The sequence below is a fragment of the Lissotriton vulgaris genome, chromosome 2_1 (genome assembly GCF_964263255.1).
Source record: "Lissotriton vulgaris chromosome 2_1, aLisVul1.2, whole genome shotgun sequence".
Classification (NCBI taxonomy): domain Eukaryota; kingdom Metazoa; phylum Chordata; class Amphibia; order Caudata; family Salamandridae; genus Lissotriton; species Lissotriton vulgaris.
In genome coordinates this window covers 1,789,114,798-1,789,142,569 of record NC_141687.1, presented here as the reverse complement: position 1 = coordinate 1,789,142,569, position 27,772 = coordinate 1,789,114,798, and the positions used below count along the sequence as shown (strand labels likewise).

The following is a 27,772-nucleotide window of genomic DNA, read 5'->3' as shown; positions in this document are numbered from 1 at the left end:
CCAGTTTTGTTGCACTTGAAGCAAGTGACATTTGATGCAGGACACCACGAATTTTCAGTGGTATGCTTGGCATTTCCACATCTGAAACAAAATTGCTTATTGTTAGGGACCAAGGTTCTATTAGAAGATGTTTTGTTATATGTTACAATGCTTTTGTTGACAGCAGAAAAATTGCGAGGTTTAATACTACTATCTCGTTTAACATTATATCTAGTATTAAAGGTTTTTGGCTTACTGGACACAGTACATACCTCACCAGAATCTTTGTTTTCAGAAGACTTGCGATCGGTACCATGTGTATGGTTCAACTCTTTTACATAACGTGAATTATTTTCAATCCTTCTGGCAACAGAAATAGTTTTATGAAGAGATGGATCTTTTAAGTCAAGTAATTTTTCTTGGATTTTAACATTATTAGTTCTATTAATGAACTGATCTCTTATGATTTCTTCATGTAACTCTTTAAATTTGCACGTAACCGCTAACCTTCTTAAAGCAGTAACATACTGCTCTACAGTTTCACCAACCATTTGTGCTCTTGAAAAAAATTTGTGTCTTTCCACAACAATACTGGTTTTCTTACCGAAATTTTCTTCTAATGCATTAAGAGCATCTAAATATTCATCAGATAAGGTTGATTCAAGTTTCGAACAATCAAATACAATTTCTTCCTCACTGAGGTCTTCATCTCCCCCTACACATGCCTTTGAATTAACAGAAGGTATAATAGGTAATGTTTTCAGAACTTTCCTACCTTCCACACCAAGACTATGTTTGAGTAACGCTAATTTTCGTGAAGCAAGGAATACCTCTCCTCCAATTGCTTCCAAATAGGTTTCAAAAGATTCACGCCAATCCTCCCAATTCATAGGAGGTACACCAGGATCTTGTAGAAATTTGGGAGGAGCTAAAATATTATTGGTTTCCATATTAAATAATGACTAACTATAAAGTGGTATACACTATAGTATAACAGACATAACAGTATAATTAATGTACTGTAAATATTAAGGAGAGAGAAAAAAAAATAATAAATTAACAAACAAAAGGTAGTCACCGTTGTCTTATTCGATTCCTAGAAGAAAAACTGATTAAAGTGGTTTTCCTGTGAAGATAATGCTGGTAACAGTTTGTTGTGAGGATTAATAAAGTATGTTTTTTTTTTTAAAATTGAAATGTCCCAGAATGCATTGCCGATTTTTCAAAGTACATCGTGATGGCCGACCGATGAGAAGGCAGGTGAGTGAGTGTGTCGTGCTGATTTTGTGAGAAATTGACAAAAATGCTCGTTTTGGAGGAAGAAACTTGACAAATAGTTCTCTTTAGTCTTTGTTTGGAAACAAGGTTGTTTTGTTACCACGAGCGTTGCTTTATTTTAATGAGCGTCGCTTGGTTAAAAGAAATCGGATGTGAAACGCGGAGAAACGCGTTGCTATGCAACCAACATTAAAATGGCCGCTACGCGATGTGCCTGACGGTGTCACAAGAGTTCCGCCTGACGCGTGGCATGACGTCGAACTTGAAGCGGAATCAGGTGGAAGAGTTTAGCGCGTGTGGACACGCTCGCGTCCTGTTGATAAACAAATGTCTTTTTCGAAAAATGCAAAAGCAACGTAGTGGATTCCTCGATGATAAAACAGCTTTTGAAACGAGGAAATGATACAGAAATGGCGTTTTCTTGCCAATTGTAAGCACATCAAGAAGAAAAAAAAAATATGATAGTCTTAATAACGCTGTTATCAGATATTTACAAGCATCTCCAAAGAAAGTCGAGATAAGAAGGCAAAATAATAATAAAATCGACACAACTCACTGTAATGCTTTTTCTTTGGATATTTTGAAGATTTTCTGCTTTTTCCTTAAAATGGTTTTGAAGAAGTCTTTGTCTGAAGAAAATTTCTTGGTTCTTGGTTTTCTTTTCCTTGTAAATAATTCTTAAATGTAAATGAAGACATCAAAGGGTCATCAAAAAGGGTTGTTTTCTCCCTCGTCGCCACTTTTGTAAGTAAGAAGTCAGGAGACAGAAGTGGTTCTGTAGTTTATTTGTAGATCAGACCCTAAGATGCCACAGGTAGAGAAGCTCAGCTGCAACTGACTCTCACATTCCTATGTACACATCAGTGGAGTAATCAACATTCCACCAGACTTAAAGGGACAGTATAAATATAAATAAATATATAAACAAGAGAATGTAACAGTGGTGAGTCGTTGTCCTTCTGAAGCTGAAGTGGACGCAGCTGTGGTCTGTCCAGTGGAGTCCCGTGGAGTGGCAGAAGGATATGTACTTGCTGGAGGAGAAGATTTGGTCAAGCGTGTGTCCGGCGTAGTGGGTGGGGGTGTTCACCAGTTGCTTGAGTCCGAGGTTGGCGAGATTGTCCAGCAGGGTGGTTGTGGTGTTGTCGTTGTTGTTCTCTAGGTGGAAGTTGAGGTCCCCTAGGAGGATGCAGTCGGAGGAGGCGAGGGCATGCGGGCTGATGAAGTCTGCGATGTCTTTGCTGAATTGTGTGCAAGGTCCTGGGGGTCTGTAGATTAGGGTGCCTCTGAGTGTGGTCTTGGGGTCGGTGTGTATCTGGAAGTGAAGATGTTCGGCGGCTGCGAGGGTGTCGTCGGTGGTCGTGATGCGGATGGTGTTCTTGTGGACGATGGCGATGCCTTCTCCTGTCTGGTTGACGCAGTCCCTCCGGGTGATCTTGTATCCGTCCGGGATGGCGATGGCGATGTCGGGCGCTGAGGAGGCGTTCATCCAGGTTTCTGTGAGGAAGGCGACGTCTGGAGATGAGGTGGCGAGCAGGTTCCATAGTTCCACGGCGTGTCTGTGGACGGAGCGGGTGTTGAGCAGGATGCACTTCAGGTGGTTGCTGTTGGTGCTCGGCTTGGCGGGTGCGGGTGTGGTGCAGGTCCGGATGCAGGAGTACTTGTAGGATTGGCAGGTGAAGGGTCCGTGGGTACGTCCTGTGGTGGCTCGGTGGCAGCCAGGGATCCGGCCGGTGTTGAGTGCGTTGAGGGTGGCGGCGTCGTACGTCCGGCGGGTGGGATGGCATCTGCAGCGGCCAGGGGGTCTGGCGCTGGGCGCGGGCCAGGCAGGACGGGCGCAGACGGGCTTGCCTTTGGCACATCCGCTGCCCGTACGCGCGGACTCTGCCATAAATGGAGAGTGGGGGGGGGGCGGAGCGAGGGAGGAGCAGCTGGGAGGCGGGAGCGGGGTGGCGAGTGGGGAGGGGAGCAGAGCGGTGATGCAGGAGGGAACAGGGGTCGGGCCGCGGGGAGCAGCAGCAGGGAGCGGGGTGGAGGGGCACAACAGTGGGTAGAGAACACAACAAAATACAATGGCACAACAGGGGCAGATACAAATACGGTCAAAAATACAAAATTACAAAATTATTGGCACAACATGCAAAACGGGCAAAACCAGATACAATACGGTCAGGCAATATCACAGGGGTCAGGGTCAGGGGCACAACAGAGGCACAATGGGCAGCGGCGGCGGCAGCAAGCGGAGACCAGGCACACCAAGGATGGGCCACGCGGCGGGTGGAGCGACCGGCTCTGACCAGGTCAGGTCAGGTCACAGCTCCCCGCCTCACGGACACAACCCTATGTTTCCAGTGGGAGGGAGGAGCAGCTGGGAGGCGAAAGCGGGGTGGCGAGTGGGGAGGGGAGCAGAGTGGTGATGCAGGAGGGAACGGGGGTGGGACCGCGGGGGAGCAGCGGCGGGGAGCGGGGTGGAGGGGCACAACAGTGGGCAGCGAACACAACAAAATACAATGGCACAACAGGGGCAGATACAAATACGGTCAAAACCTAATTTGTTCAAAAATACAATTTGTGTAATATATATTTTGCTTGCTAATTTCTTTAACCATAATGCAGTTCTTCATGCTGTAAGTGTTACATATTTGTACAGCGTGTAACTTCCACATGAGTATTCCAGACATATTTTATAATGTACGTAATAATAGAGGGCTTGTATTTGTGATTTTATTTTAATATTAATAATTACTGTATGTTAACATTATTTATTTGACAAAAATATATTGCATTACAGCACAGTTAAAACTACAAAACGGAATATACATTTTTAATGAAGATGGATTTATTTTACAGTTTTCATATTTGTACAAAAAAAACAGTTTCCAAGGACCAAAATTACTTTTTAACATTAAAAAATGTTCTGAGACAGAATTAACTAGTTGGTTGGAATGAGACCATGTCCATAAATTTTGGAAATTCAAATGTGTTCAAGAAAATGTCCAAAATTGAATACTGTTGCCTTACTGAAGGAAATGAGTTCTTGCGCCTCTTGGTAGTGGTCTTGTTGGAATCCTCTTTTGGGGCACTGTAATTAACCACTGATTAATTATTCTGTAAATTATGCATATTTAATATATCATCCCATTGTGAATAAAACAATGTGGACTGAAGTTATGTTGGTTTGATTATTTTTCATCTCTTTCGTTAATGTCTTCATATTACTGGGACCCCTTCCCTTTACTCCTCTTCTACTGGGTCAGATGAACGAGCCCTCCATATGGGGACTTATGGCTCCTCAGTCGCTGGCTTGAATGTGATAGAAGATGTCCAAGAGCTTTGCTGTGCTTCCGTTTCTGTGGAGGAGTGTGGATTATGTTTTTGGGAGGAGAACTATCATCTGTCCCATCTGATCTTCATTTCTGGAGGCTGAACCAATGATGTTCTCACCCATGGTTGTACCAAAACTATGGGCATCTGTAGCCTCACTGAGCTGAGACAATCCAGGTTTATCCTTAAACCCACTGCCCTGTGACCTTCACACGGTTTGCACTAACCGTTACAGTGGGTCCTGGCTCAACAGCAAATTTAGTTGCTGTAGTAAATACAGGGGCCAGGACTGGGGTGCACACTGCAGAACCGGTGGTGGTTGTAGGGCCACAGGCAGTAGATGGAACAACAGATTGTTGATTAAGGGCCTGGACATACTATATGAAGTTGCAGTTATTGTCTGAATGGGGTTAACCCTTGCAGCCTGACCAGTGAAAAGAGATAGCCTGGCTGTTTCTCCTCACGATAAATACCAGCAGGACATGTCTGGTCACTGAAGTTTTGAGTGGTGGGTGGCAGATTTTCAGTGGTGTGCAGGAATTCACCTCTCTCTAAGGGTCCTACAATGATGGAATTATTAGTAAATGTATAATTAAAGCCAGGCTTATTGTGATAAGCATTTAATACATGATCGTCTGTGTACAATGCTTTTCACAATGGGGACTGGCAATGGTCCTTCATGTGTGGCTAAGTGACAGATATGGTATAGTAGGTTGTGGGGAAACAGGGAGTGATTTTGAGTTCACCAGATGGGATACTACATCACAAATATGGTCAATCCGAATTGTGCGTTCTCAGACAATGATTGCAATCAACTCTGCAGCAACTCAAAATTGTTCTTTTGAATCTTGGTATAATGGTGGATTGGTGCACATAATCGGTTTTATTCAGAGCAACCATATCCTTCATATCTCTATAAAGAAAAGGTGTCTACTTTAATGTCTTGATGACAACTTTGTTCCAAAATTGAAATATTAGGGTTGACACTTAGAAGTGTTGATTGTTGACTTTAATAAGTAATTGTCATAGGTGGAACCCTAAATACAGGGCTTCACAGACCACACATTTGTGCAATTTTAAGTGTAAAAGCAGAAATCTGTAAGAGTAAACAAAAGAACGAACACGCATAAGGGCTTGACGAGTGGCAGATTTTATTGCTGCTGAGAACAGCAGCTGAGACAACTCGCAGCAAAACTGCAGAGAGATCTGATTACAAGAAGTAAAATCAGCCTTTATATACAGATGTAGAACCATCAGTTATGGTTGATCATTAATATCAGCACCAAGGTGTGAGCATTTCACACATTTTTTTACGTGTACATATGCTTTAAGCACATGATCATGCTAATATTAGCCAACTACAGTTTAAGTCTGTTATCTTGTTTTTGTTAAACAAACATTGTTTGATCTAGTCTTCAGATGCCCGTTCTCTCTGCTTTCCGCGCACAATTTTCTCACATGATATTTGACATGAACAAACACTTTTGTAGCAGCAGAGCAGATTGACATGTTCCAGATTAGACAGATATTTATAAAAAAATGAGCTTGCTGAACTGGCTTTTTTACACAAGTGAAGGTTAGTGAGCCATTTCTCAGAATTGAGCAAGGCCCAGCAACTGACACACACACAGTTCATTTTCAATCCATTTGTTTCTTGCTGAATTTCAGACAGTTTATTTTAACCATTTGTGTAACATGTGTAAGTGAACACATATTATTACTAAGCAGGTGATACACAGAAATTAATGCAAAACTATGGTTCACTTTATTGTATCTGTTCACCAAAGGAGCTAATTAATTTTTCATCTTTCACATAAGTCAACATTTGTTTTTCTGATGTATGTTTCACTACGCACTTCTTGTTCACTAAATATCACGCCATCCACCTCCATGTGTCTATTGTTTGCTCATGTGCTCATCTATATGATAGAACATGGGTGCTCATAAACCCTTGCGTTATGTCTAGGTTCTACTGCCTGGTCAGAAAGAATAACAAGGGACATTGTTGTTTTCCCTTGTCTATGGCGTTCAGACTAAGGCTGGGCGGTGAACTCCACCCCGCTTGTGGAATTTGCAGAGTTTTCCGCACTCCGCGTTACGCGGACCAGAGTTTTTTTCCTCGCTCGCGTTCACCAATGTCAAGTTGGCAAGTGAGGAAAATGCACCTCCCGCGAGATTTTTCCTCTTTCACAATCGTCAACATCAAGTTGGCGAGTGCGAGAGTGGAAAATAAACCTCCTGGTGAGATTTCTCAACGCGGGGTGTCGGGTCAGGTTTCTCATTACGAGTGGTCGTGTATGCTTGCGACCATTTGTGTTGAGAAACAGTCCATTCGCGTTGAGAAAGCTGCTGCTCAAGTAAAAATATACTCGAGCGGCAGAAAAGGAAAGAAGGAACCGCTTGCGCTGTGCAAGGTGGCTTTCGCAATGATTGCACAGTGCGTACAAGCATCCAGCACTGTGCACTCACCGCAAACTGCATTTTTCTTTGGAACTCCACCGCTTGCAGATCTCCGCGTAGAGCGACTGAGTTTTTTTGGCACTTCTTCTTAGTGCTACTCCACCAAAGGTTAGTTCACACTAAATCCCAGGAAAAGAACAGAACGTAAAAATATATGCAGGTTCTGTCTGAAAGCAGCCACGGCCAGTACAGGAAAGAGCGGTGGGGCGGTGGGGCCGGGTGAAGAAGGATTACCTTGGATTACATTTTTGCTAACCACAACAATCTAACGCTGGGTTGACCACTGGCTGGTCGAGTTTAATATCACTTTCCTTCATCTCATTAAAGCAAACAAGGGTTCTCCTCTCAAACACAAACATATACGTTGCAGGGGATTGAACAAGGTTACGGCCACCAACTGGAAGGTCGCCTTGGCTTCTGTTTCTGATGGGAATCACATCCCTTATCCTCTCATGGCCGAAGGCTTTCGTAATTGGATCACCGAGGCCTTAGACATAGTTGCTCCATTCAAAAACGGTGTCATTAAAAGAGCTAAACTTTCAGCTTGATTGCTTTTGGAAGAGCTTATGGCTCTTAGGCGCCATTGCCGTATGCAAGAACGGAAATGGCGTGCTGGGAAAAAGCCAAGCAGGAATCTTTCCTGCAGGAATATAAACACAACCATCTGTCAGGCAAAATCCTGTTTCCTCACTGAAAAGATAGTGTCTGCAGACAATTCCTCCTGCATACTATTCAAAGTCATACAGGAGATTGCTGAGCCACCAGGGAGACAGCACATGAACCCATCCCAAGACTTCTGTGACAGAGTAGCACTCTACTTTCAGGATAAAGTCCTTAAGTTCTATCATGAGTTCACCCAGACTGCAGATGAGGAACCTACCGCAGAGGTAGCCAAAGGGGATAGTAAAGACCCGCCTAAGGGGAAGCTTACCCAGGTTGTTGGGAACTATGCCCTGTCCTCTTTTCCACAAATCACAGCCCTACAAACCAAGGAATTTTTACTTGGCTTAAAGTCTGGAGCTCCCTCAGACCCTTGTATGCTTTCCATACTCTGACTTGCTCCTGACTTAATAGTTAACTTTCTGCGCAAGGTCTTCAACAACACACTCATGTCCGGAAACTACCCAGCCACCTGGAAGGAAGCAATTGTCTCACCTCTTCCTAAAAAACCCAAAGCCGATCCCACAGAGTTGAAGAACTTCCGATCTATCTCCCTTTTCCCCGCTCCGGCCAAAATATTGGAGAAATTCATCAATGTTGAGCTGATGAAACACATTGAATCCCAGGAAATCCGTGCAAGCTCCCAGAACGGTTTTCGTGCCGGTCACGGCACCGAAACTGCCCTGGACGGATCCACAGGCTGTATCGGCATGCAGGTTGACCAAGGCGAATCTGGAGTGCTGATTTTGCTCAACCAGTGCGTATGATCCAGTGACTGCGGGAAGCAGGAGTTACTGGTAGGGCCCTGCAGCTACTTCACTCTTTCATGATCAGCAGAACTCACATCATCAGTTGTGGTGGCTGTAGAGCAAAGGCCTTAGGCCTTCCCTGAGGGTTCCCCCAGGGATCTTCGCTTAGCCCCACTCTCTTTAACCTATACGTGACCCTTCTTGCGGAGTTGGTGAGATCACACAAATCATTGTTTCCATAACAAATGATTTGCAATCAGTTGCCCAAAAGCTTAATCAATGTATGTCCATCATTATATGCTGGATGAGGGCAATTCATTAAAGATCAACCCAGACAAAACTGAGGTGCTAGTCTTTGGATCACAGAACTCCATCTGGTCTAACGCCTTCTGGCCTGCAGATTGCGGTCCCCTTCCGGTACCGGTCAACACTGCAAAAAATCTGGGGGTCATATTTTGCGATGGTCTGACCTTTGATGCCCAGGTTAGCCGGACAGTCAGCACCTGTTTCTCCATCTTAAAAACCCTGAGGAAAGTACTGCTGTATATACCATCTTAACTGCATCTGCCTACTATCATCGCACTAGTCACCTCCTGGCTGGACTACTGCAAAGCTTTGTACCTTAACATCAACACAGGTTCCCTGAACAAGCTTCAAGTGGTACGGAACACTGCGGCAAGGCTGATTCTTAACATCCCGAAGTATCAGTCAGCCAGGGAAGGAATTCGAGCCTTCCACTGGCTCCACATCAGAAACGCATTTCCTTCAAGTATGATGTACAAGGCTATGCACAGCAATGGCTCTTCACACTTAAAAAACATGTTTCAGTGGTACAATCGAGGTAGGACCTTAAGATCCTTCTCACAAACTGGTTTCTCCCAGATTTCAAAGATCCAGATGGGTTGGTCGCTCTTTCTCTGTGGCAGCCACCAAGCTCTGGAACTCTTTGCCCCCCTCCATTTCCAAGGCAGACTCTCTTCCGTTCTTCAAGAAACTTCTGAAAACTTGACTATTTGCTTCTAAGCTCTATGGTGGTACTTTTCCTCCTCCCCCGTTCGCTTACCACCTTAACACCCGTGGGTATAAGTGCGTTTTATAAAAATAATCCTATCCTATCCCTTTCAACGGAAGATAACCAGGGCAAATTAATTAATTATTTAATTTTTCCTGGTCATCGTCCGTTGAAATACGCCCTCACGCGGCCCCACCACCCCACTGCTCTTACCTGCACGGGCCACGGCTGTGTGAAAGTACAATATGGAACAAAAGCAACATTTGTTTTATATAGTAGTATGTGCAAAGGAAAATAAGGCCTACAACATGCACAGCTAGGCTAACATAGGGAAAACTACAATGTCCCATGCAGCAACTGGCTGTTGAAAGCGGAATCGCCCAAGCAGAGTATAGCGGCCCTCCTGAATTGACTGCGGTTCATTGTCAACATACCGACGTCACACCTGACTTCTTTTCAGAGCACCCTTTTATCGGAGCTGTTCTGATTTCAGTGCCGTTTCTGGCTGATCCCTGAGAAGTCCAGGATGTTCAGGCTATAATTCCTATGTTTCAGCCTTTATCCTGGATTTCGGTGAGACTGACTCTGATGCTCCTGGGTCTCATGGCCTAATGCACCATGAGGTTAAACATGTAGCTTCCCCTAATATTTTAAACCTAATTACTGAGACCGTATCTCTGGTTGTTTTAAATGTGATAAATACTACTTTAGCAACTGGTAGAGTGCCTTCTCAATGTAAACAGGCCATGGTGGGAACACTTTTTAAAAAAAACTATCTGGACCCTGATCTTTTGGCCAACTATCGCCCTATTTCTTTATTACAAGGTATTGGTAAACTAGCAGGGAAGCACGTAAATCTGACATTATCCTCCTTCCTCGAAGGCAATTCTCGTTTGAATCCATCACAGAATGGGTTTAGACCACACCATGGTACAGAAACTGCACTGTTAATAGCAGTGGAAGAACTGAGGAAAATCTTAGATGGAGGGGGCTGTGCTGCACTTATTCTATTAGATCTCAGCGCAGCCTTCGATACAGTGCACCAACAATTGCTGGTCCAAAGACTGAGAATGATTGGAGTGGTAGGAACTGCATTAAAATGGCTGTAATCCTACCTAGAAGACAGATCCTTTTCTGTCTTTGCAGGAGGAACTATTTCCAAGAGAATGCCACTCAGACGTGGAGTGCCTCAGGTCTCGTCCCTGAGCCCCACCCTATTTAATGTATATATGAGTTCGCTAGCGGATATAGTTACTCCTTTTGGTATCCAGATTATCACCTATGCTGACGATACTCAGCTTGTGGTTGCGCTTAATCAAAACGAGAATATAGGTTCAAATTTGGCTTTATGTCTGGAAAAGGTGTCAAGCTGGATGGACGATTCTTACTTGAAGTTAAATGGAGCTAAGACTGAGGTCATGCTCCTGGGTAATTCCACTTCATTGACTATAGGATCCTTCTGGCCCAGTTGTTTGGTGACTCCACCCGCCCCGAAGGACCACATTAAGAGACTAGGTGTATGGCTTGACTCTAAGTTAGATCTTAAAGAGCAAGCAAGTAAGGTGGCAGCCTGTTGCTTTGTAATTTTAAGAATGATTTGGAAGACCCTCCCTGTGCTTACTTTTCTAGCTAAAAATATATTAGTCCAAGCGTTGATTTTGTCATGCTTGGACTATGCTAGCACCTTATATCTAGGAACCCCAGCTAAAACTATAAAGAAACGACAGATTGTTCAAAATTGTGCTGCACGCCTGCTCCTTAACCCACCAAAACACCTTTCAGCGAAACCAGCACTATCATCACTACACTGGCTGCCCATCCATGAAAGAGTCCAATTCAAAGCCCTGTGTAATATGCATAAAGCTCTTTCAGGCAAAGGCACCCGTGATAATATCATCCCAAGAGATCTCTTAGGTCAGATAGTAAACTACTGTGCACAAAAAGATTATGGGTTTGCTTAGATTGAACCGCACTTCTCAAAGTAATGCCAGTTATTAAGAGAGAGTCTGATAATATCCGTGGCAACTGAGGCCAGGGTGCTTTGAAGGTATATGACACCTACCCACCAAAATCTCAATTAGTCCTTGGATTCAGCCGAATCCAGGTCACATATGAAAATACAAAATACCCAAGCACACTAATATCATTATTTCCACACAGGAGGGCGCATAGGTATTACTTCAAACAAGTCAGCAGTTTCTCAACGCCCTATATCCAATAAATCCATAAATATCTCAATAGAATCAATCAAATAATCCAGTCAGATCTTCTGTCTTGAGGTCTGTTTTTTAATTTCCACAAGTTCACAAGAATCCACGTAACAGCTGACGCGCGTTTCGCCCACAGGGCTTTCTCAAGGCTGCAAGGAAGATCAGACACTTTATCAGTTTCAATCATATTGAAACGTTTAACCATCTATTGGCATGCAAAGTCCCTTGTGATAGGAAATAATCAGCTAAGTTGTTACTCATAAGACAAAACATTTTTTTGTTTTTATATACACACAAGACACCCTTGTGGACAGTGTCTCCCAGAGACCGTCTGTTTATATTGGTGGAAAGAATATAAATGAAAAAAGGAAAGCCTAGTACATTTAGAAAGGCATAATCTGGATCTATACAGTGGTTCATTGTTTATACAGTGTGAACTGCGTCCAAATACATACACCATATCCATCACCTAGTGCAATCCACATGCACCTGATCTTGTGATATATCTCACCTTAGTATAATCTCTTAAAGACCTGGAAGTAGTGGAATTTTTTTCCCATAGACACTGTGTCTCTTAACGATAAATAATACTCCAATTGTGCGCAAACAATGGGACACACTCATAGGTCAATAGTGACTGTTCAAGCTTCAAATCGTATTCTGTAAGAAATGGTAATACCATGTTGTTTGTAGGTGTAAACCAGTAATATTTATGAATACATTCAGTCTCTCTATCCATTAATATGTCTCTATTTCCATTTAATGCCGGCCTACATGTCATTAGAGGTGTTCCGCATTTTAAGCCATGAACCACTGCAATAGTGGTCAAAATTCTATTCAACCATATAAATCCACTTTGTTTTGCCATATGTTAGTAAGCTCTACAATATACACAATGAAGTTGCAGAGTGGTAATTCCTCTTTTATGTGAAGAGACATGATTTAGATTAAAAAACTATTTTCAAACATTAAAAAATTGCCATAAAAAAACTACTCTTCATATTTGCCACATACTAATAGTATTGCCCTATTCCTTGATAAGTTTAAAAAGGGCCTTACGGGCAAAGCAATTGTCGTAATGTCAGTAGGTGAAATCCATTCAGGCTTGTTAACCGAGCCTCATCATAATAGCAATGAGTTTAGTAGGATTCTGATAGATCCCAAAGTTTGCAGACCGATGTTAAGGAAACAACCATCATTGTTTAGGCATGGGTAAAGGGAGACAAAAAATATAAATGCCCGCGTTAGCCGAGTTAGTGCTTGTTAACCCCAAATTTCATCCGTGTGAGGCGGATGGAGTTACAGCATGCAAGTGACATCTATCATTTAAAGTTACGGCGCTGACTCGCACCGAGTGAGGACGCAGTGTTGAGTCACCCTTCGGTGAACTCGTAATGCCAGTAAAATGTACAAATCTCACCTTATATTTTATAAACTGTTGCCCATGGTCTGTCCACGACGAATATTTTCTCGTACCTCAGTCGAACCTCGCGTTTCCCGGTGGTTTTTTAACAGTCGGGAACGCCATAATTTGTGTAGACGGAGAAAGCGGACTTGCAGTGTATATTCACTCACTTCCCGTCTGTAGGCTGGGAAAGACAGTCGCCATTTGTAAATGTGTTTTTGATGACTGTGCCTGAAGTGTAAATGTCATTTACTCCCTGATTTTCACCTATTATCAAATTACTTCGAAAGGTTGAACATAATTTCGATGAATCATTTAAAACCAGTAGGAATCCGTAATTGTCAACTAAAAAATCGTTTAACTTCAGTATACCATCTAAATTGTCATAAACATATCACCAATCATGTCCCTTATCGAGATAAGAATAAAATATCTCTAAGCTACATTGTATGTATTAATATATAAAGAAAAAAAAATGTTGTATATGTTGCCCATGGTAAGACCTGCTGAGTCTAGATGTATTCAATTCTACATCTATTCCACCAACATAACATGCGGACCCCTAGGATCCCATGTCCACTAATACAATCTAAATAGGAGAAAATTATTCTCCATATTATGGAGATTGAGAGGAAAAATCTTTACAAGCAGTGTCATATTCACCTTTGTGTATAACTCCGATTCTTATCAATATTTCATTTGTACAATTAAAATCACATTATGTTACAGTAAGTTATATGTTCTTGCCCATATCACTGAATGCGAGACAGTCCTTTCTTTTACAGTTATACATCTGCATTTAACCATTATAGGCTCTCAATTGCATGCTTGTCATTATGAATATGTGCCAGTTACAGAAATTCATGAAGATCTTTTGTAATGTTAATACCATGTTCTACAGCACGTAACCTGATAATCCACAAGCTTTCTGTCTTACGTAGGCATGATACTTGGTCCCCACCTCTTGGCTCCATGTCAACACTCTCTATGCCATGCATTCCAAGCTTATGTAGATCATTAGGGTTATGCATGTTATTGAAGTGTACTGCCAGTGGATATCGTGTATTGTTGTTTTTGATGGCGCGTATGTGCTCCTGAATTTTATCTTTGAGGGGTCTGATGGTGCTCCCTATATATATCTTTCCGCACATACACACAATACAATAAATCAAGAACTTTGTGTTGCAATTTATGAAACTGTTGATGTAATAAGTCTTTTCTGTGTTGTACTTAAACTCAGTTTTTTAATGTAGCCCAAAACAACATATGTTGCAATTTCCACAGCGGTAAAAACCCTTTTGTGTTCCCCGTAACCAATTCTCTTTTCTTAGAGGTGGTACAAAACTTGGGCACAGATGTTGTCTAAGTGTTTTACCTCTCGCATGTGTGATGATTGTTTTTTGCCAACTACAGTATTAAGATCTGGGTCATGGGTCAAAAGATGCCAATGCTTCTTTAGTATTTTGAATACATCCGTACTGGCACAGGAGTAGGGTGCAATAAAATTCAATTTCCTGAATTTGTTTCTTTTTGTTCTGCCATTTTGACTAGTCAGTAGGGTAGATCTTTTGATTTGATTCACCTTTTGTTTGGCTAGTTTGATACTAGCTGGAGAGTAACCTCTCTTCACAAATCTGTGTTCCACATTGTCAAGGTCTATATCCAGAGCTGACTCGACACTACAATTTCGCTTGACGCTTAGCATCTCTCCAAATGGTATGGCATTTATTTGTGATGGCGGATGTGCACTCATTGCGTGCAATGTGGCATTGCACGCTGTTTTTTTTCTATATGGTAAAGTCATTAACCTGTTCTTGTCCACAATGATTGTTAGATCTAGAAAGTTTACCACTTTTGTACTCGACTCCATGGTAAAGGCTAAGTTGTAACTGTTAGTATTGACAAATGTACAGAATGAATCTAGCTCTTGTTTGGGTCCTGCCCAAAAAAGCAGAACATCGTCAATATATCTCCCATAATAAAGGATGTGCTCCAATAGATGTTCCGGGCAGTTACGCCAAATATGTGCCAGTTCGAACAGTCCCATATACAGGTTGGCATAGGATGGGGAAAATGTGGCCCCAATCGCCACACCCCTTTTTTGGGGATACCACTGACCATTATGTAAAAAGATGTTATTATCTAAGACCAGATTTATCAAATCCAGTAGCATTACTGTATGCTCGTAACATTCAATTGGACAACTGTCCAGAAAGTGTTCAATTGCATTGAGACCCATTTCCCCTGGTATGCAGGTATATAAAGAACACACGTCCATTGTAACCAACAGATGACCTTCTGTCCATTCCACATCAGATATCTTACTTAGGACATCTTGAGTATCCTTTATGTACGAGGGTAGATTCACTACATGTGGCTGCAGATACATGTCTATGTTCTGATTTTTGTTCTGTTGGTGAGTTAATCCCGGAAATTATTGGTCTTCCGGGAGGGAACCTACCCTGCTTGTGTACTTTGGGAAGCACATATATACATGGATTAGTAGGAGTATCATTGAATAGATATCTAAACTCTGTTTCTGAGATAAGTCCTTTACCTTTCCAATGTTTTAGTCGTGTCTCAATTAATGTGATTGTTGGCCTCATTGGATTACCGGGTAATAGTATATATGTGGTTTGTAAACTACTGGCGGTAATTCCAAAAATAAAAAGAACTCGGAGAGGAGGACGTCGCTTCTCACTCAATGCTGCTAAATTATGGAACCACCTACTCACCAATATCTGCCTTGAGTCTAACTATCTGACTTTTAGAAAGCAACTTAAAACTTATCTATTCCCGTAAGGCTGTCTATAGTTGGAATTGCAATGCTATTAGCGCTGGGATGCTCCAGAGTAGCCAAAGTACCTTTCTATTCTATTCTATTCTATTCTATGTCCATTGGCATATGCAGGCTGACATTTGCAATGGGATTTGAAGTCCCAGTGGGCACAGCATCAGGAGACTCTCTCTTACATGGTCCAGATATCAGAGGGAACTACAAAAGATCTGCAGTGGTGGCTTGAGGACTGCATTTGGGTCCATAGCAGACCCATCTCCCTTCCCCACCCAGAGCTCACAGTATTGACAGATGCGTCACTTATGGGTTAGGGCAGCCATCTGAGAGAGGTGGAGATCTAAAAACTGTGGTCTCGGGCTGAGTCTCAGTTCCACATCAGCCTGTCGGTTGGAGCTGAAAGTTTTTCACCTGGCATTGAAAGACTTTCTTCCTTCGATCCAAGGAAGGCTGGTGCAGGTGTTCACGGACACCACCACAGCCATGTGGTATTGCCACAAGAAGGTCAAGGTGGGTTTGTGGATCATGTGTCAAGGGGCCCGTGTCTCTGGACAGGGTTCAACATCTAGGGAGCTCTCTGAATGCCACAGCAGACAAATTCATCTGTCGATGCTTTTTAGATAATAAATGGCATTCCATCTGAAAATGGTGCAAGGTCTCCTCAGAGATTGGGGATAACCTTGGTTAGATCTGTTAGATCACGCGAGAATGCATAATGTCAGCACTTCTGCATGCTGTAATTACCAAGGCGGCTCTTGCTCTAAGATGCATTACGTCTCAACTGGAGCTCAGAAATTCTGTACACCTCTCCTCCAATACCAATCTCGCACAGAGTTCTCAAGAATATCAGGATCGACAGTGAACAAGTCAGTTTGGTGCTTCCGACTGGGTAAGGAAAGTCTGGTATCCAAACTCTTAACTATGTGCATCTGTCTTCCAATCAGGCTGCCCTCTCGGGGCAATCTCCTGTCGCAACAACAGGGCATGGTCCTACACCCAAATCTGCACAATTTCTGTCTACTTGCATGGAGATTGAGCAGCAACAGTTGCGAGTATTCGGCCTTGCTCATGAAGTGTGTGATGTCATTCTGACAGCCTGGCATACCTCCATGAAAAGGTATACACCTGCTGATGGGACAAATGTGTGTCTTGGTGTGCTACCAAATCAGTTGATCCTCTGTCTGCACCCTTGTCTGAAGTCCTTTTGTTTGTCTTATCCCTTGCCTACGAAAAACCACCACTGGGTTAGGGCTCCCAACAGCAAGGCTTGCCACAAGCTACTAATAATCAAAAAGAAGTGCCAATACAGGAAATGAATTCGAAATCAGTTGTCTCAACACATTTGAATCAAACAAAATGTCTTGGTCTCACATATATGAGAAGATTTAATCTTTTATTTTAAATGAATGATTTTTTGTTCCTTAGTTTGGTTTATAACTTTACCAAATTTTGCATATTCGAAGACCTTATATACACCACATTTACATTAATTACAATCAAAAACAACAGATATTATGTACATTGAAAATCCACTCACAACTCAGTCATTCTATCTTAACATGCAACCACAGACAACATATAATCGAAATTTACACTAGAATAACAATATTCACAGTAAGCCGTCTAATCATTTTTCTTTTCATATACAATTCAGTTTTTTTATGATTTTTTGGCTATAATGGTCTGGTTATAATACGCGTTTCGAACTCAGGTTGTTGTAGAGTTCTCATCAGGACCAAAATCTGTGAAGAAAGTGGACAGAAACAAAAACAACCTTTCTTTAGACTCATCATCTATTTGTGTGTCTCTATTGCTTAACCTCCATCACTATAAGCCTCTTTACCCCTTACCTCTGCAGTTCAAAGTTCATGTGGGTAACAGAGGCAGTTGCGACGCTCAATCCAATCTATAGGGCGGAAAAATATACAAAAGGCCTTGATTACCAATCAAGAACTCAACTTCCATACTTTATCATGCTTTTTTAACTGACAAGGACTCACTTGTGTGTTGGCGATGGTGTAGACTTGAAAGCCTTCAATGGGGCAAAGCAGTTGATTCAATCGGACCTTTCGGTTCTGCCGGCGTGTGGCCGATATGTACAGCTGTTTGTCTGAAAACAAAGGATTCACAACAATATTAGGGATTGCTTCCAAAGGGGAGGCTGATGGAGTAGTTCTTCTTACAGTTTTGTGAGCGTCAAAAAAGTGTGGAGGTACCAAAATATGTACCTGTTTTCGACAACGTCCAACTTTGTTTGTTCTCCTTCTCGCCCACCAACGGTCCGCGAGCAACAGATTTCCAGGTCCACCAGGGATCACAGGAATGGTAGTTTGAAACCGGATTGGCTCCGCATTTAGGGAAAAGGGTCATGGGAAAGTTAGTCTTGGGTTAGATTTTGCTCGATCTCTATACTGCTAAACGTTATATACGTCTTGCCCTTATTGTTGCCAAATTGGATGGTTTTGTACCTAAAGTGCCAATTTACATCTGGCAAGGTCTGGCTTTGGGCACAGCTAAAGCCTACCTTTCCAACATCTCAGTTTTCTTGTAGTTGCCCGGCCAGCCCTCCCTGTTCCGTGTCCCATTGTGCCTCATTTCTTGAACCATTTGCATTACCTGTTTCCCCTACACCTTTCATTATGCTCCAATGTTCAGTGATGTAGTGCTCAGTTTCTTAATATGTTCACCAGTTGAGCCCATTTACAGTCTTTGTGGGTATAACATCTGCCAGAAGAGTTAGCGAATTACAGATGCATTTCTTTAACCCCGTACGCCATCTTTTTCCCATATAAGCTGGTCCTTAGAACCAACCTACTTCTAACCCATGATGGTCACACCTTTTCTCATCGGGCAAAACATTACACTACCTACTTTCTTTATCCCCCTGATCTTACCAAGGAAGAGGAGAGAATCCTCCACTTGGATCCCAAATGAGCGTTGATGTTCTATATTGATTGTTCCAAAGACTTCTGGGTGGACAACCAACACTATATTGGTGCAAAGAAAGTAAAAACAGTCCACAAGAGAACCAGATCCAGGTGGATTGTACTCAGTATAAAAATCTGCTATGCAAACAGCCCGCTGAGGACTTGAGATTCCACCCAAGCTAAAGTTGTGACCACTGTGCTAGCTTAAGGAGTCCCAGTCAAGGACATCTGTCAAGTGTCTATGTGGGCATCTCTGTGTACGTTTGTCAAGGATTACTACTTGGACAGCCAAGTTAAATTGTATGGGTTGTTTGTCAGTTCAGTCCATCAGGACTTTTTGGTCTAACAGATTCACAGATCCATCTCTTGTAATAGATTGTTTGGGTATCTATTCTAAGGTAATAAATCTTCGGCAATAAGTCTCTATCAGCTAAACAAGTTACTTACTTCCAGTAATGCTTTCTCTGGTAGAGACTCTATCTAGCCGTAGATTCCTTACTGACCTTCCTGTCCTCTACGTTCTGAAAACTACACATGTCATAATAAAAGAGATCCTTGGGGACCTCATTTTTGCATGGAATTCCACTTCAGTGTGGCTCCATGGTTCTGGTGTGGGAAAACAGTCATGAACTGAGGTCAGTGCTAAAGCAATTGTTCTATGAAGCTCTCTTCTCGAGCATCCTAAGCTTTCTTAGGGACCACTGATATGTGCACATTGTTTAAGCATGATTGCTTCTCCGCATCTTTGGCCCTGCGCTTCAACTCCTTTAATTCCATTGCCAGACTTCTGAATGAATGAATAAAATATTTAATAATGCGCACGATGGCCGAGCGGCTTCTTGGCGCTGGGGACCTGATCAGAACTCAACAGAGGGGACCCAGGGAGATTTAAGAGGGGAATGCCTGAGAGAAAAGAAAGGTTTTAAGAGCTTTGCGGAAGTGAGTGTAGATGGGAATGGAGCGGATGGAAAGAGGAAGTCTGTTCCAGAACTGGGGGGCCAGGACTGAGAATCGAGTGCCCCCTGTTCTGGATTTACGGAAGCGAGGGATATGAAGAAGAGAAAGAGAAAAGGAGCGAAGAGTGCGGACAGGGACATGAGAAGAAACAAGACAGGTGATGAACAGGGGCGCAGAGCGGGAATGAGCCCGAAAAGCTAGACAGGCCAGTTTGAAAAAGGATCTGAAGCGAACAGGGAGCCAGTGAAGTGATTTGAGAACCGGAGTGATGTGAGAAGATTTAGGGAACGAAAGGATGAGACGAGCAGCTTGATTTTGGATGGCCTGTAGACGGCGGGATTCGTAAGCAGGTATGCCCACGTACAGGCTATTCCCATAGTCAAGGCGGGAGATGACAAGGGCCATGACTATGAATTTAAGTGCATCGGTAAAAAAAAAGCGTGACATTTTCCGAATTAAACGAAGAGAAAGGAAACAAGAAGACACCACGGAGCTGATCTGACTGTGCATTGATAGGTCATGACTGACCTTAATCCCAAGAGTGTGGACAGAGGAAGCAGGCACCGGGGGAGGGCCAAAAGAAAGGGGCCAGTGTGCAGGGGACCAAGGATTGGAAGGACCACCAGTGAGAACAAGTTCCGTCTTATCTGGATTGAGCTTCAGATGGTTGGCGCTCATCCAGTCAGAAATGAAAATTAAAGTGGAACAGAACTTGGAAAGGGAATCAGGAGTAGAAGAAAGATCAAAGACGAGCTGGAGGTCATCTGCGTAGTTGTACACAGAGACCCCCAGCTCAAGAAGAGAGGTGATGAGGGGATGAATATAGAGATTGAAAAGAAGAGGGGAAAGAGAAGAGCCTTGGGGAACGCCACAAGTGACTGAGCGGGGTGGAGCAGAAAAGCCGGGGAGATGAACTGCCTGGGACCTGTCCCGAAGGAAGGACGCCAGCCAGGAAAAGGCTGCACCCCGAATGCCCGCTGCGCTGACACGGTCGAGAAGGATGGAATGATCAACCGTGTCAAATGCAGCGGACAGATCGAGGAGGACCAAGGCTTGGGGGAGATTAGAGTCGGCTTTCCCCTTGAGCTCGTCCAAGACTGCGAGGACCACCATCTCCGTGGAGTGGCCCGGGCGGAATCCTGCTTGATGGGATGCAAGAAGGCCACTCTCCTCTATATAAGTGGAGAGGCAGGAAGTGACATGGGCTTCAAGGATCTTGCCGAGGTAGGGAAGAAGAGAAATGGGTCGGAAATTGGAAGGAAGGGAAGGGTCTAGACTGTTTTTTTTTAGAATAGGAAGGACTACAGCGGATTTGAAGGAAGAAGGGACAGATCCAAGAGCCAAAGAGGAGTTGAGGAGAGCAAGAGGGGGGGGCAGGACAGTTGGTGAAAAGAGTTTTGAGAATGCGTGCTGGCGGGCAATCCACAGGAGAGCCAGACTTGCTTTTGACCAGAAGTTTTAAAAATGAATTGGTAGAAATAGGAGGGAAAAGAGCGAAGGAGAAAGAGGGACAGATGGAGGGACAAGTAGGACGAGGTTGAGGTACTGTGGGAATGTTGGCTTTGATCTTTACGATCTTGTCGATAAAAAAGTCATTTAGAGAAGAGCAGAGGGACTGTGAGGGAACCAGGCTAGGAGTGGAGCGATCAGAGGTGGCAAGATTATGGACCAGAGAGAAGATTTCTAATCTAGCTTTGTAGCTGTACCATGGTAGATCTCATTGTTGACAAAACTGATTAATTGTGGGAGACCCTATCTTCCAACTTGCTGTAGTCAGCTCAGAGGATCCCCACATTAAATGCCTCTCTGCCGATTTTACTCTCCAAAATTGTTTTGCAATCCATGATTGCCTGTAGGATCTCATCAAAACTACTCTATGATCCTTAGGGACTGATCCTGTGGGGATCATCCTGTGGAGATGAATCAGCATACTGTCTCCCAACAAACGTTTAGGAATCTTAGGATTAACCATGGTATACTTGCTATTGAGTGTTCTCAAATTATGACCATGGATCCAGTATATATGTACTAATTGATAGGGACACATGAATACATGCCCAATCTTCAATGCTAGATTCTTCAAAGTGGAATAGCAGGCTGCCCCTTCCTTTAAAACCAGCCTGATGGCCACTATGGACACAGTTCGGTGTATCAACCTATATGTTGGGTGGGAAAGTTCTCAGTTAAGAAGTTCTTCCAGTGATGATGGTAAGATATGCAGAGGCCAAGGTGGGAAATCAGGAGGAGAGCCTCTCATGCGTCTTAGTTTCACTGTGAGGCCTCCCCCTTCATCTTTGTGTGTGCACCCTTGATGGAACAAGCGAAAGTATTAAAAAAGTAATGGATGGAATGCTTGATTGAATCTCAGCCACTGGTAATTGCCTGGGACGCATCCCAGCGCATCGTTATTGTGCACAATATTCCCACTCAGTTCTGACCCAGCCATATACAAATTGAGCTTTCATCTGCTCCAGTGGGGGTAGTCCAACCCAACTGCCAGGCCAAGTCCTTCCTGATCCGGAACACAAGCAACACAGGACTGCTTTTGCCTTAGTTAGGACTCATCCGCCAGGAATAGCTTAGATCCTGTGACACAGTGTGCACAGGACCCATGCCTGGGCATACCCATCCCCCTTAGGGCAACTCACTAAATTTTACAAACATATTGTGCATGGAATGCTTGAATTAATCTCTGAGAATTACTTGGGTCTGCATCACAGTCCATTGTTATTTTGCACACCATGCCACCTCAGTTTGGACCCAGCCATATGCAAATCAGTCCAGGGCCGGACTGGCTACCGGGCATTTTGGAAGGCTGCTGAGCTGGGGGCTGATTTTGTTGATGGGGACCTGCATGTGCTGAACGAAATTCGTTTTGCTTTGTTTATTTCAAAGCACACCCAGGTCTCCATCAACGAAATCAGCCCCCACTGCAGTGAAATCAGCCCCCAGCCCGGCAGCATTCCAAAACGCCTGGTAGTCAGTCCGGCCCTGAATCAGTATTGACCCTGCTCCAGCTAAAACTGGCAGGCCCGGTCCTCCCTGAACTGGAACACAAGTAATCCAGGTCTGGTTTTACCCTTGCTAGGCCTTATCAGTGACATATAGTTTGGTTCCAGTGACACAGTGTACTCAGGCTTGGGTCCCTTGCTTACTGTGCCACTAGAACCAAGCTACACCCAACTGAAAGCCCCAATCGGGGCAAAACTGATCTTTGGTTGCTTGTGTCCATTCCAGTTCGGGTCGGACCTGGCTTTGCTGTTCGGACTGGACTGTTCCTATTGGAGAGGGGTCTAGACTGATTTGCATATGGTTGCTTCTAATCCGAGATGGCATGATGGACAAAAGAACAATGGGTTAAAATGCTACCCCTAGCGATTACCAGTGTTTAGATTATTGCAAACATCCTCTCATGCATTTTGTGTGCTGGATTGACCAAGCAATATAAAGTGCCCCATCTATCACTCCATAAAAAGGGTGTGGTCTTCCCCTGAGTCCAGTTATCTTAGTAGGAAAGATATCCTGACTTAACACCGTGTGGTCCAGCTACACAGTTGCAACCCGCCCTCCTCCAGGGCAGCCAGAGATCCCCTCTCTGTGTATAGTCCACGAGACCTCCAGTTAGTTTCCACACACTCCTCCGGTATCCTTTGGTTCTCCTCGACCTCATTCCCAGGGTCACCACCCCGGTGCCTGGACAATCAGCATCACTGATGTCTGGATCGGTGAGGAAATGTAAAGACTCACTTGTTTGGTCTCGTCTTTTGCACCTACAATTCATGTGGCTGTCATCTTAGGGCCCACTGTGGCTTCAGAGAGGTAGCAGATTTGAGGGCTTCAGATCATGGTCTGCATTGACTTGCTGTGGGCAAGATGGTTGCCAGGTATGTGCAACCGTGGGCCCCAAAGTGGCAGATGGGGGATTAGGATCTCCTTTTTTTAGTGTGGTGTCGGACCTCAGACATCATCAGCACAGCCTACCACATCACTCAGCTGTTCACGCCCAGTCACACCTGTGACCATCTTAATGCCCTAGTCACTTGCCCAAACACAAAAGGTGAGCAGTTTGCCTCTGATGTGGGTAGGGGCCAGGGTGCTTTATCCCCAGAGGCAGCGAATGTTGGATTGAACAGAGTCATTCTTACATGCCTTTCCTCCATCTGCTTTGTTTACTAGGGCTGCAGAAGGTCACAGAAAGTCAATAGTGCCTAGTCGACCTGCTGGCTCGTGGTTTTACTCACCAAATCTTTTTTTCATCCTCCTCCACCTGCTTCAAAAGGACTATGTTTACCTACCACAGGGAAAAAGAACTATCTATAGATCCCTGGAGAGTGATGCACTCCCCCTCTATTGCTCTTTGTGATCGTATGCCTCCTTCGAAGTTAACTTTTTACGGCCAGTTCCTCGTCATAAAACATTGGCAGTTTACCCGCCCATCCAGAAATAAATCAGCATAGCAAAGCAAGTTCTGCTGTTTTTAATTGAGGAGCCAGAGCCCTATGTAATTTGTTCCTACCTGTTCGGTGCTCTTATATGTGCCAATAAATTCCGTTTGATTGGAGAAATAACATGTCGAATTTAAGAATAGAGGAAAGTCAAAATAACAGCTCTGATTCTCTTAGCCTGGAACTTTTTTCACATTTGAAACACCCTTCCGCAATTGAAAGAAAGCCGGTGGGCCCCATGTTGGCACCGATTTGTGAAGCACTTGACCTTTGGATGGCTTTCCCTGTTTAACCCCTCCCCTGCTGATGACGGAACCGCTCCGTCATCAGCTACGGTTGGGCTGTGCTGATGACGGAGCGGTTCCGTCATGGCCCGGCCGCCGCGCTGATTTCGCGCCTGCGCGGCAGTTTTAATGAGCGGGGCGGGTCATGACGGAACCGCTCCGTCACCAGCACAGCTCAACCGCGGCTGGTGACGGAGCGGTTCTGTCACCAGCATGCGGCCGCCCCGCCCACTTAGCGCTGCGGCGGAATAGCCGCCGCAGCGAAAGGGTTCAAGATTTGCTCTAGTTTGTGTTCTAAATGTTTTTATGTACTAATAAATAAGGAGTCGCAACAAAGTAATACCTTTTCTTTTTTGCTTGAAGGTTTATAATAACGAAATATGATAGTTTGAGCAGCAAAGTAATATATATTCATGTAAACATCAAACTTTTCTTCCAGGTATTTTGTCATTTGAAAGGAGCTACACCTTTGTTGTGCTTAAATAACCCTGGTACAAGTGAACTAAAAATGGTTCACATGGTTCCTCCATTTCAAGGACAGCATAAGCCTCTTCATTCAAGTCAAAGAAAAGTTGATGTGGCAAACCAAGTGCAAGGTTAGTGTCAGACACTGCGTTAGGAATTTCCATATAAAAAGGTAAATTCTGGTAAGAGGAACTTGTTTTTAAATCATGCTGTCTCTCACTGTAAGTAAGAACCTGGAAGGTCTATAAATTGACATTTCTTATTTTAGAAAGAATTTTTACCAATGTCTAATGCTTTTTAAAAAAAAAATCCAATTTGAATCAACTTTTACTAAAATCCCTCTTCAAAATCAGGTTTTAACTTACTGTAAAAATCGAAAAAAACAACTGATGTAGTTCATGCCTTGGAGCAGGTAGAAATGCCATTACAGGGGGAGAATCAGGTCTGCAATATTGTGCATACAGGGAGCCAAGTGACTGATCAGGGTATGAGTTGTGAACCGGGGTTCGAAAGTGGACAGAAAACTGTACAACTTTCTAACGAAATAACATCTATATTATGTTGCACTACTGTATTTGCTCCTGGCAATTTTATTCCTGATACCAATAATAGGAAGAATGCGTTTGTTGCTTATCTGCATGTAACATAAGATTCTTTTTTCATAATTATAATAAATGGATGTCATTGTACTATCATTTGGACTCCTTCCATGACCTCTACATCATTGGCCACATTTTTGCCACTTCATTATATGTGTTTAAAGATGGCCGCCTTGAATTTGACATCCTTACCAGCATACTTAGCCTAGTCCTCTTTTGCCATGGATTTATCACTTAAATACAGGAACAGCCAAGCAAGTTTCCCCGGCGTCCTGTTTACTATACAACAGCTCTGGTCCTATCAGTTATATGCCACCTATGCTTTAACATATTTCTTCCCTATTTATATTTCCCTCTCAGCCCATACAAATTCCCATTGTGGAATCTTTAATTTAGCTTCTTTCATCAAAATGCATTCTGTCTTGCTATGTTCATTTTTTTTCTCAATACTCATGTTATGAAATACTTACCTTTTTTTTGGTGTGACTCACGGCATCTTCGGCCTGTTCACTCCATATGGCTGTATTCTTTATTCAGCCAACGTTATGTCAGCTATTTATGCTATTGGGTGTCTCTGTACCTGACAGGAATTGCAGCACTAGTGCTGGGTGCGTAATACATTGTGCGATGACGTTTTTACAACACTTTTACATCTGCACACAACCAGCGCCCACTTACATGGCCACCATCCTAGCATTACAAGTTTTACTGTTCGTTATGTGGCAGCTAAGCATTACATTTGCATTGTTTGTATTCTGACTTTCCAGTGCACACTTGATAGTACAGGTCAGTCACTATTGAGCTAAGTTGGACTTGCCATGTTATTGTAATACACCTCTGTGTAGTCCATTTGTGCACATTACCATAATGTGCCAATTTTGCTGCATTTGTCTAACGTTTAGGAAAATCCTCATTCTCATCACAAAAAACTTTTTATCCGTCCCAACATGGGACAGTATTAATAAACTGATCCGGGCACTCAAGTGTAGTGCATTCGCTATTTTACACGTGCTAAGTTGCATGTTGACCTCGATTCCATGTGGTGTGATGCTTTTCCGAGACGTGTCTCATGAGATTGTTTTGTATCTTACGCTGGTTTTTGTGCATTCTATGCTTATCTTTAGGACAGGGGGAGGATGCCCTGTGCAAGGCTCTTCTAGGCTGTAAACAGGGAAAGGAATGTCTTTTGCCTCAGCGCACCCAAGCAGAATTTGGCCAGGTCTGTATGGGTGGATCTGACGCTGAATGTGGCCAGCACCTTTGATGGTTAGATGGGCGAGAACTCCTACTAGAGGCTTCTCAAACGTGTTGATTGAACTATAAAAGTGGTATCTGGAACTCAGTCTTGGAATGGACGCACTCGCGGGACAAAATTGGTGCCCGAAGAGATTACTCCCTGTACCCCAGTCTCTACGGGGTTCCCAACTTGGTGTTTTCGGTGCTTGGCCAGGGATGTTGAGTACTCCAGTGCAGACTCATCTGGTGAGGTGCTTTGTACATTAACTGTTTATATCTATATTCACAGATTCATATTTGTATGTATATATAGTGTGGTGTATTAATTGTTTATTGCCTTTCACTCTGCGCCTAAGAACGTACCAGCTCCAGGGACTTATTGCCCTTGTCTGCAATACTAATAAAGCTCATTTCATCTCCAGAGGAGTGTTGGAGTTTCTGTGTAAGTAAGGGTGTGTGCAAGTTCAGAATACGCAAGCGGGCAGGGCAGTACACTCAAGTAGTAAGAAAAAGTAAATATTCAATCCAAATGTAAATGATGTAAAGTCTAAGTATGGGCGAATTTTGCAAATCTGGCGTTCCCGAATTTGCGTATTTGCGAATTCGCAATCCTCAAAATCCGCGAATTCTCACGAATTTGCGGATTTTTTTGTTTTTTTGTGTTCGCAAGGGTTTCTGCCAGTTCGCGAGGGTTTTGCACCAGTTCGCAATTGCGAACTTACTTGTCGGCACGCAACGCTCGCAACTATGTTGTTTCTACGTCTGGTTCATCATCACAGGTTCACAGCACCCTCTGTTTCAACACTGCCACCCTCTGTTTCTCACATGCCACCCTCTGGTACATCAATGCCACCCTCTGGTTCATCATCATCACTGTAGATTATGGGGGAGAAAAGCAAGCACACCTGCCCTGCTTCAACTGACATGAATTAATTTGGGGTTGATTTATTAATGTGTCACTGTTTTAAAATTCCAGTCTGGCACCTGCTTC

The 27,772-nt window shown here is 43.5% G+C and overlaps 1 protein-coding gene across 1 annotated transcript in view; it reads left to right on the top strand.

Moving 5' to 3' along the window:
• Positions 1 to 27,772, top strand: part of TESMIN (testis expressed metallothionein like protein) — a 1,691,460-nt gene that overhangs the window by 610,513 nt on the left and 1,053,175 nt on the right. The window contains exon 6 of the mRNA XM_086958946.1: positions 24,921 to 25,077. Within this exon, the coding sequence (XP_086815072.1) occupies positions 24,921 to 25,077 (157 nt within the window). The remainder of the gene's footprint in view (positions 1 to 24,920; positions 25,078 to 27,772) is intronic.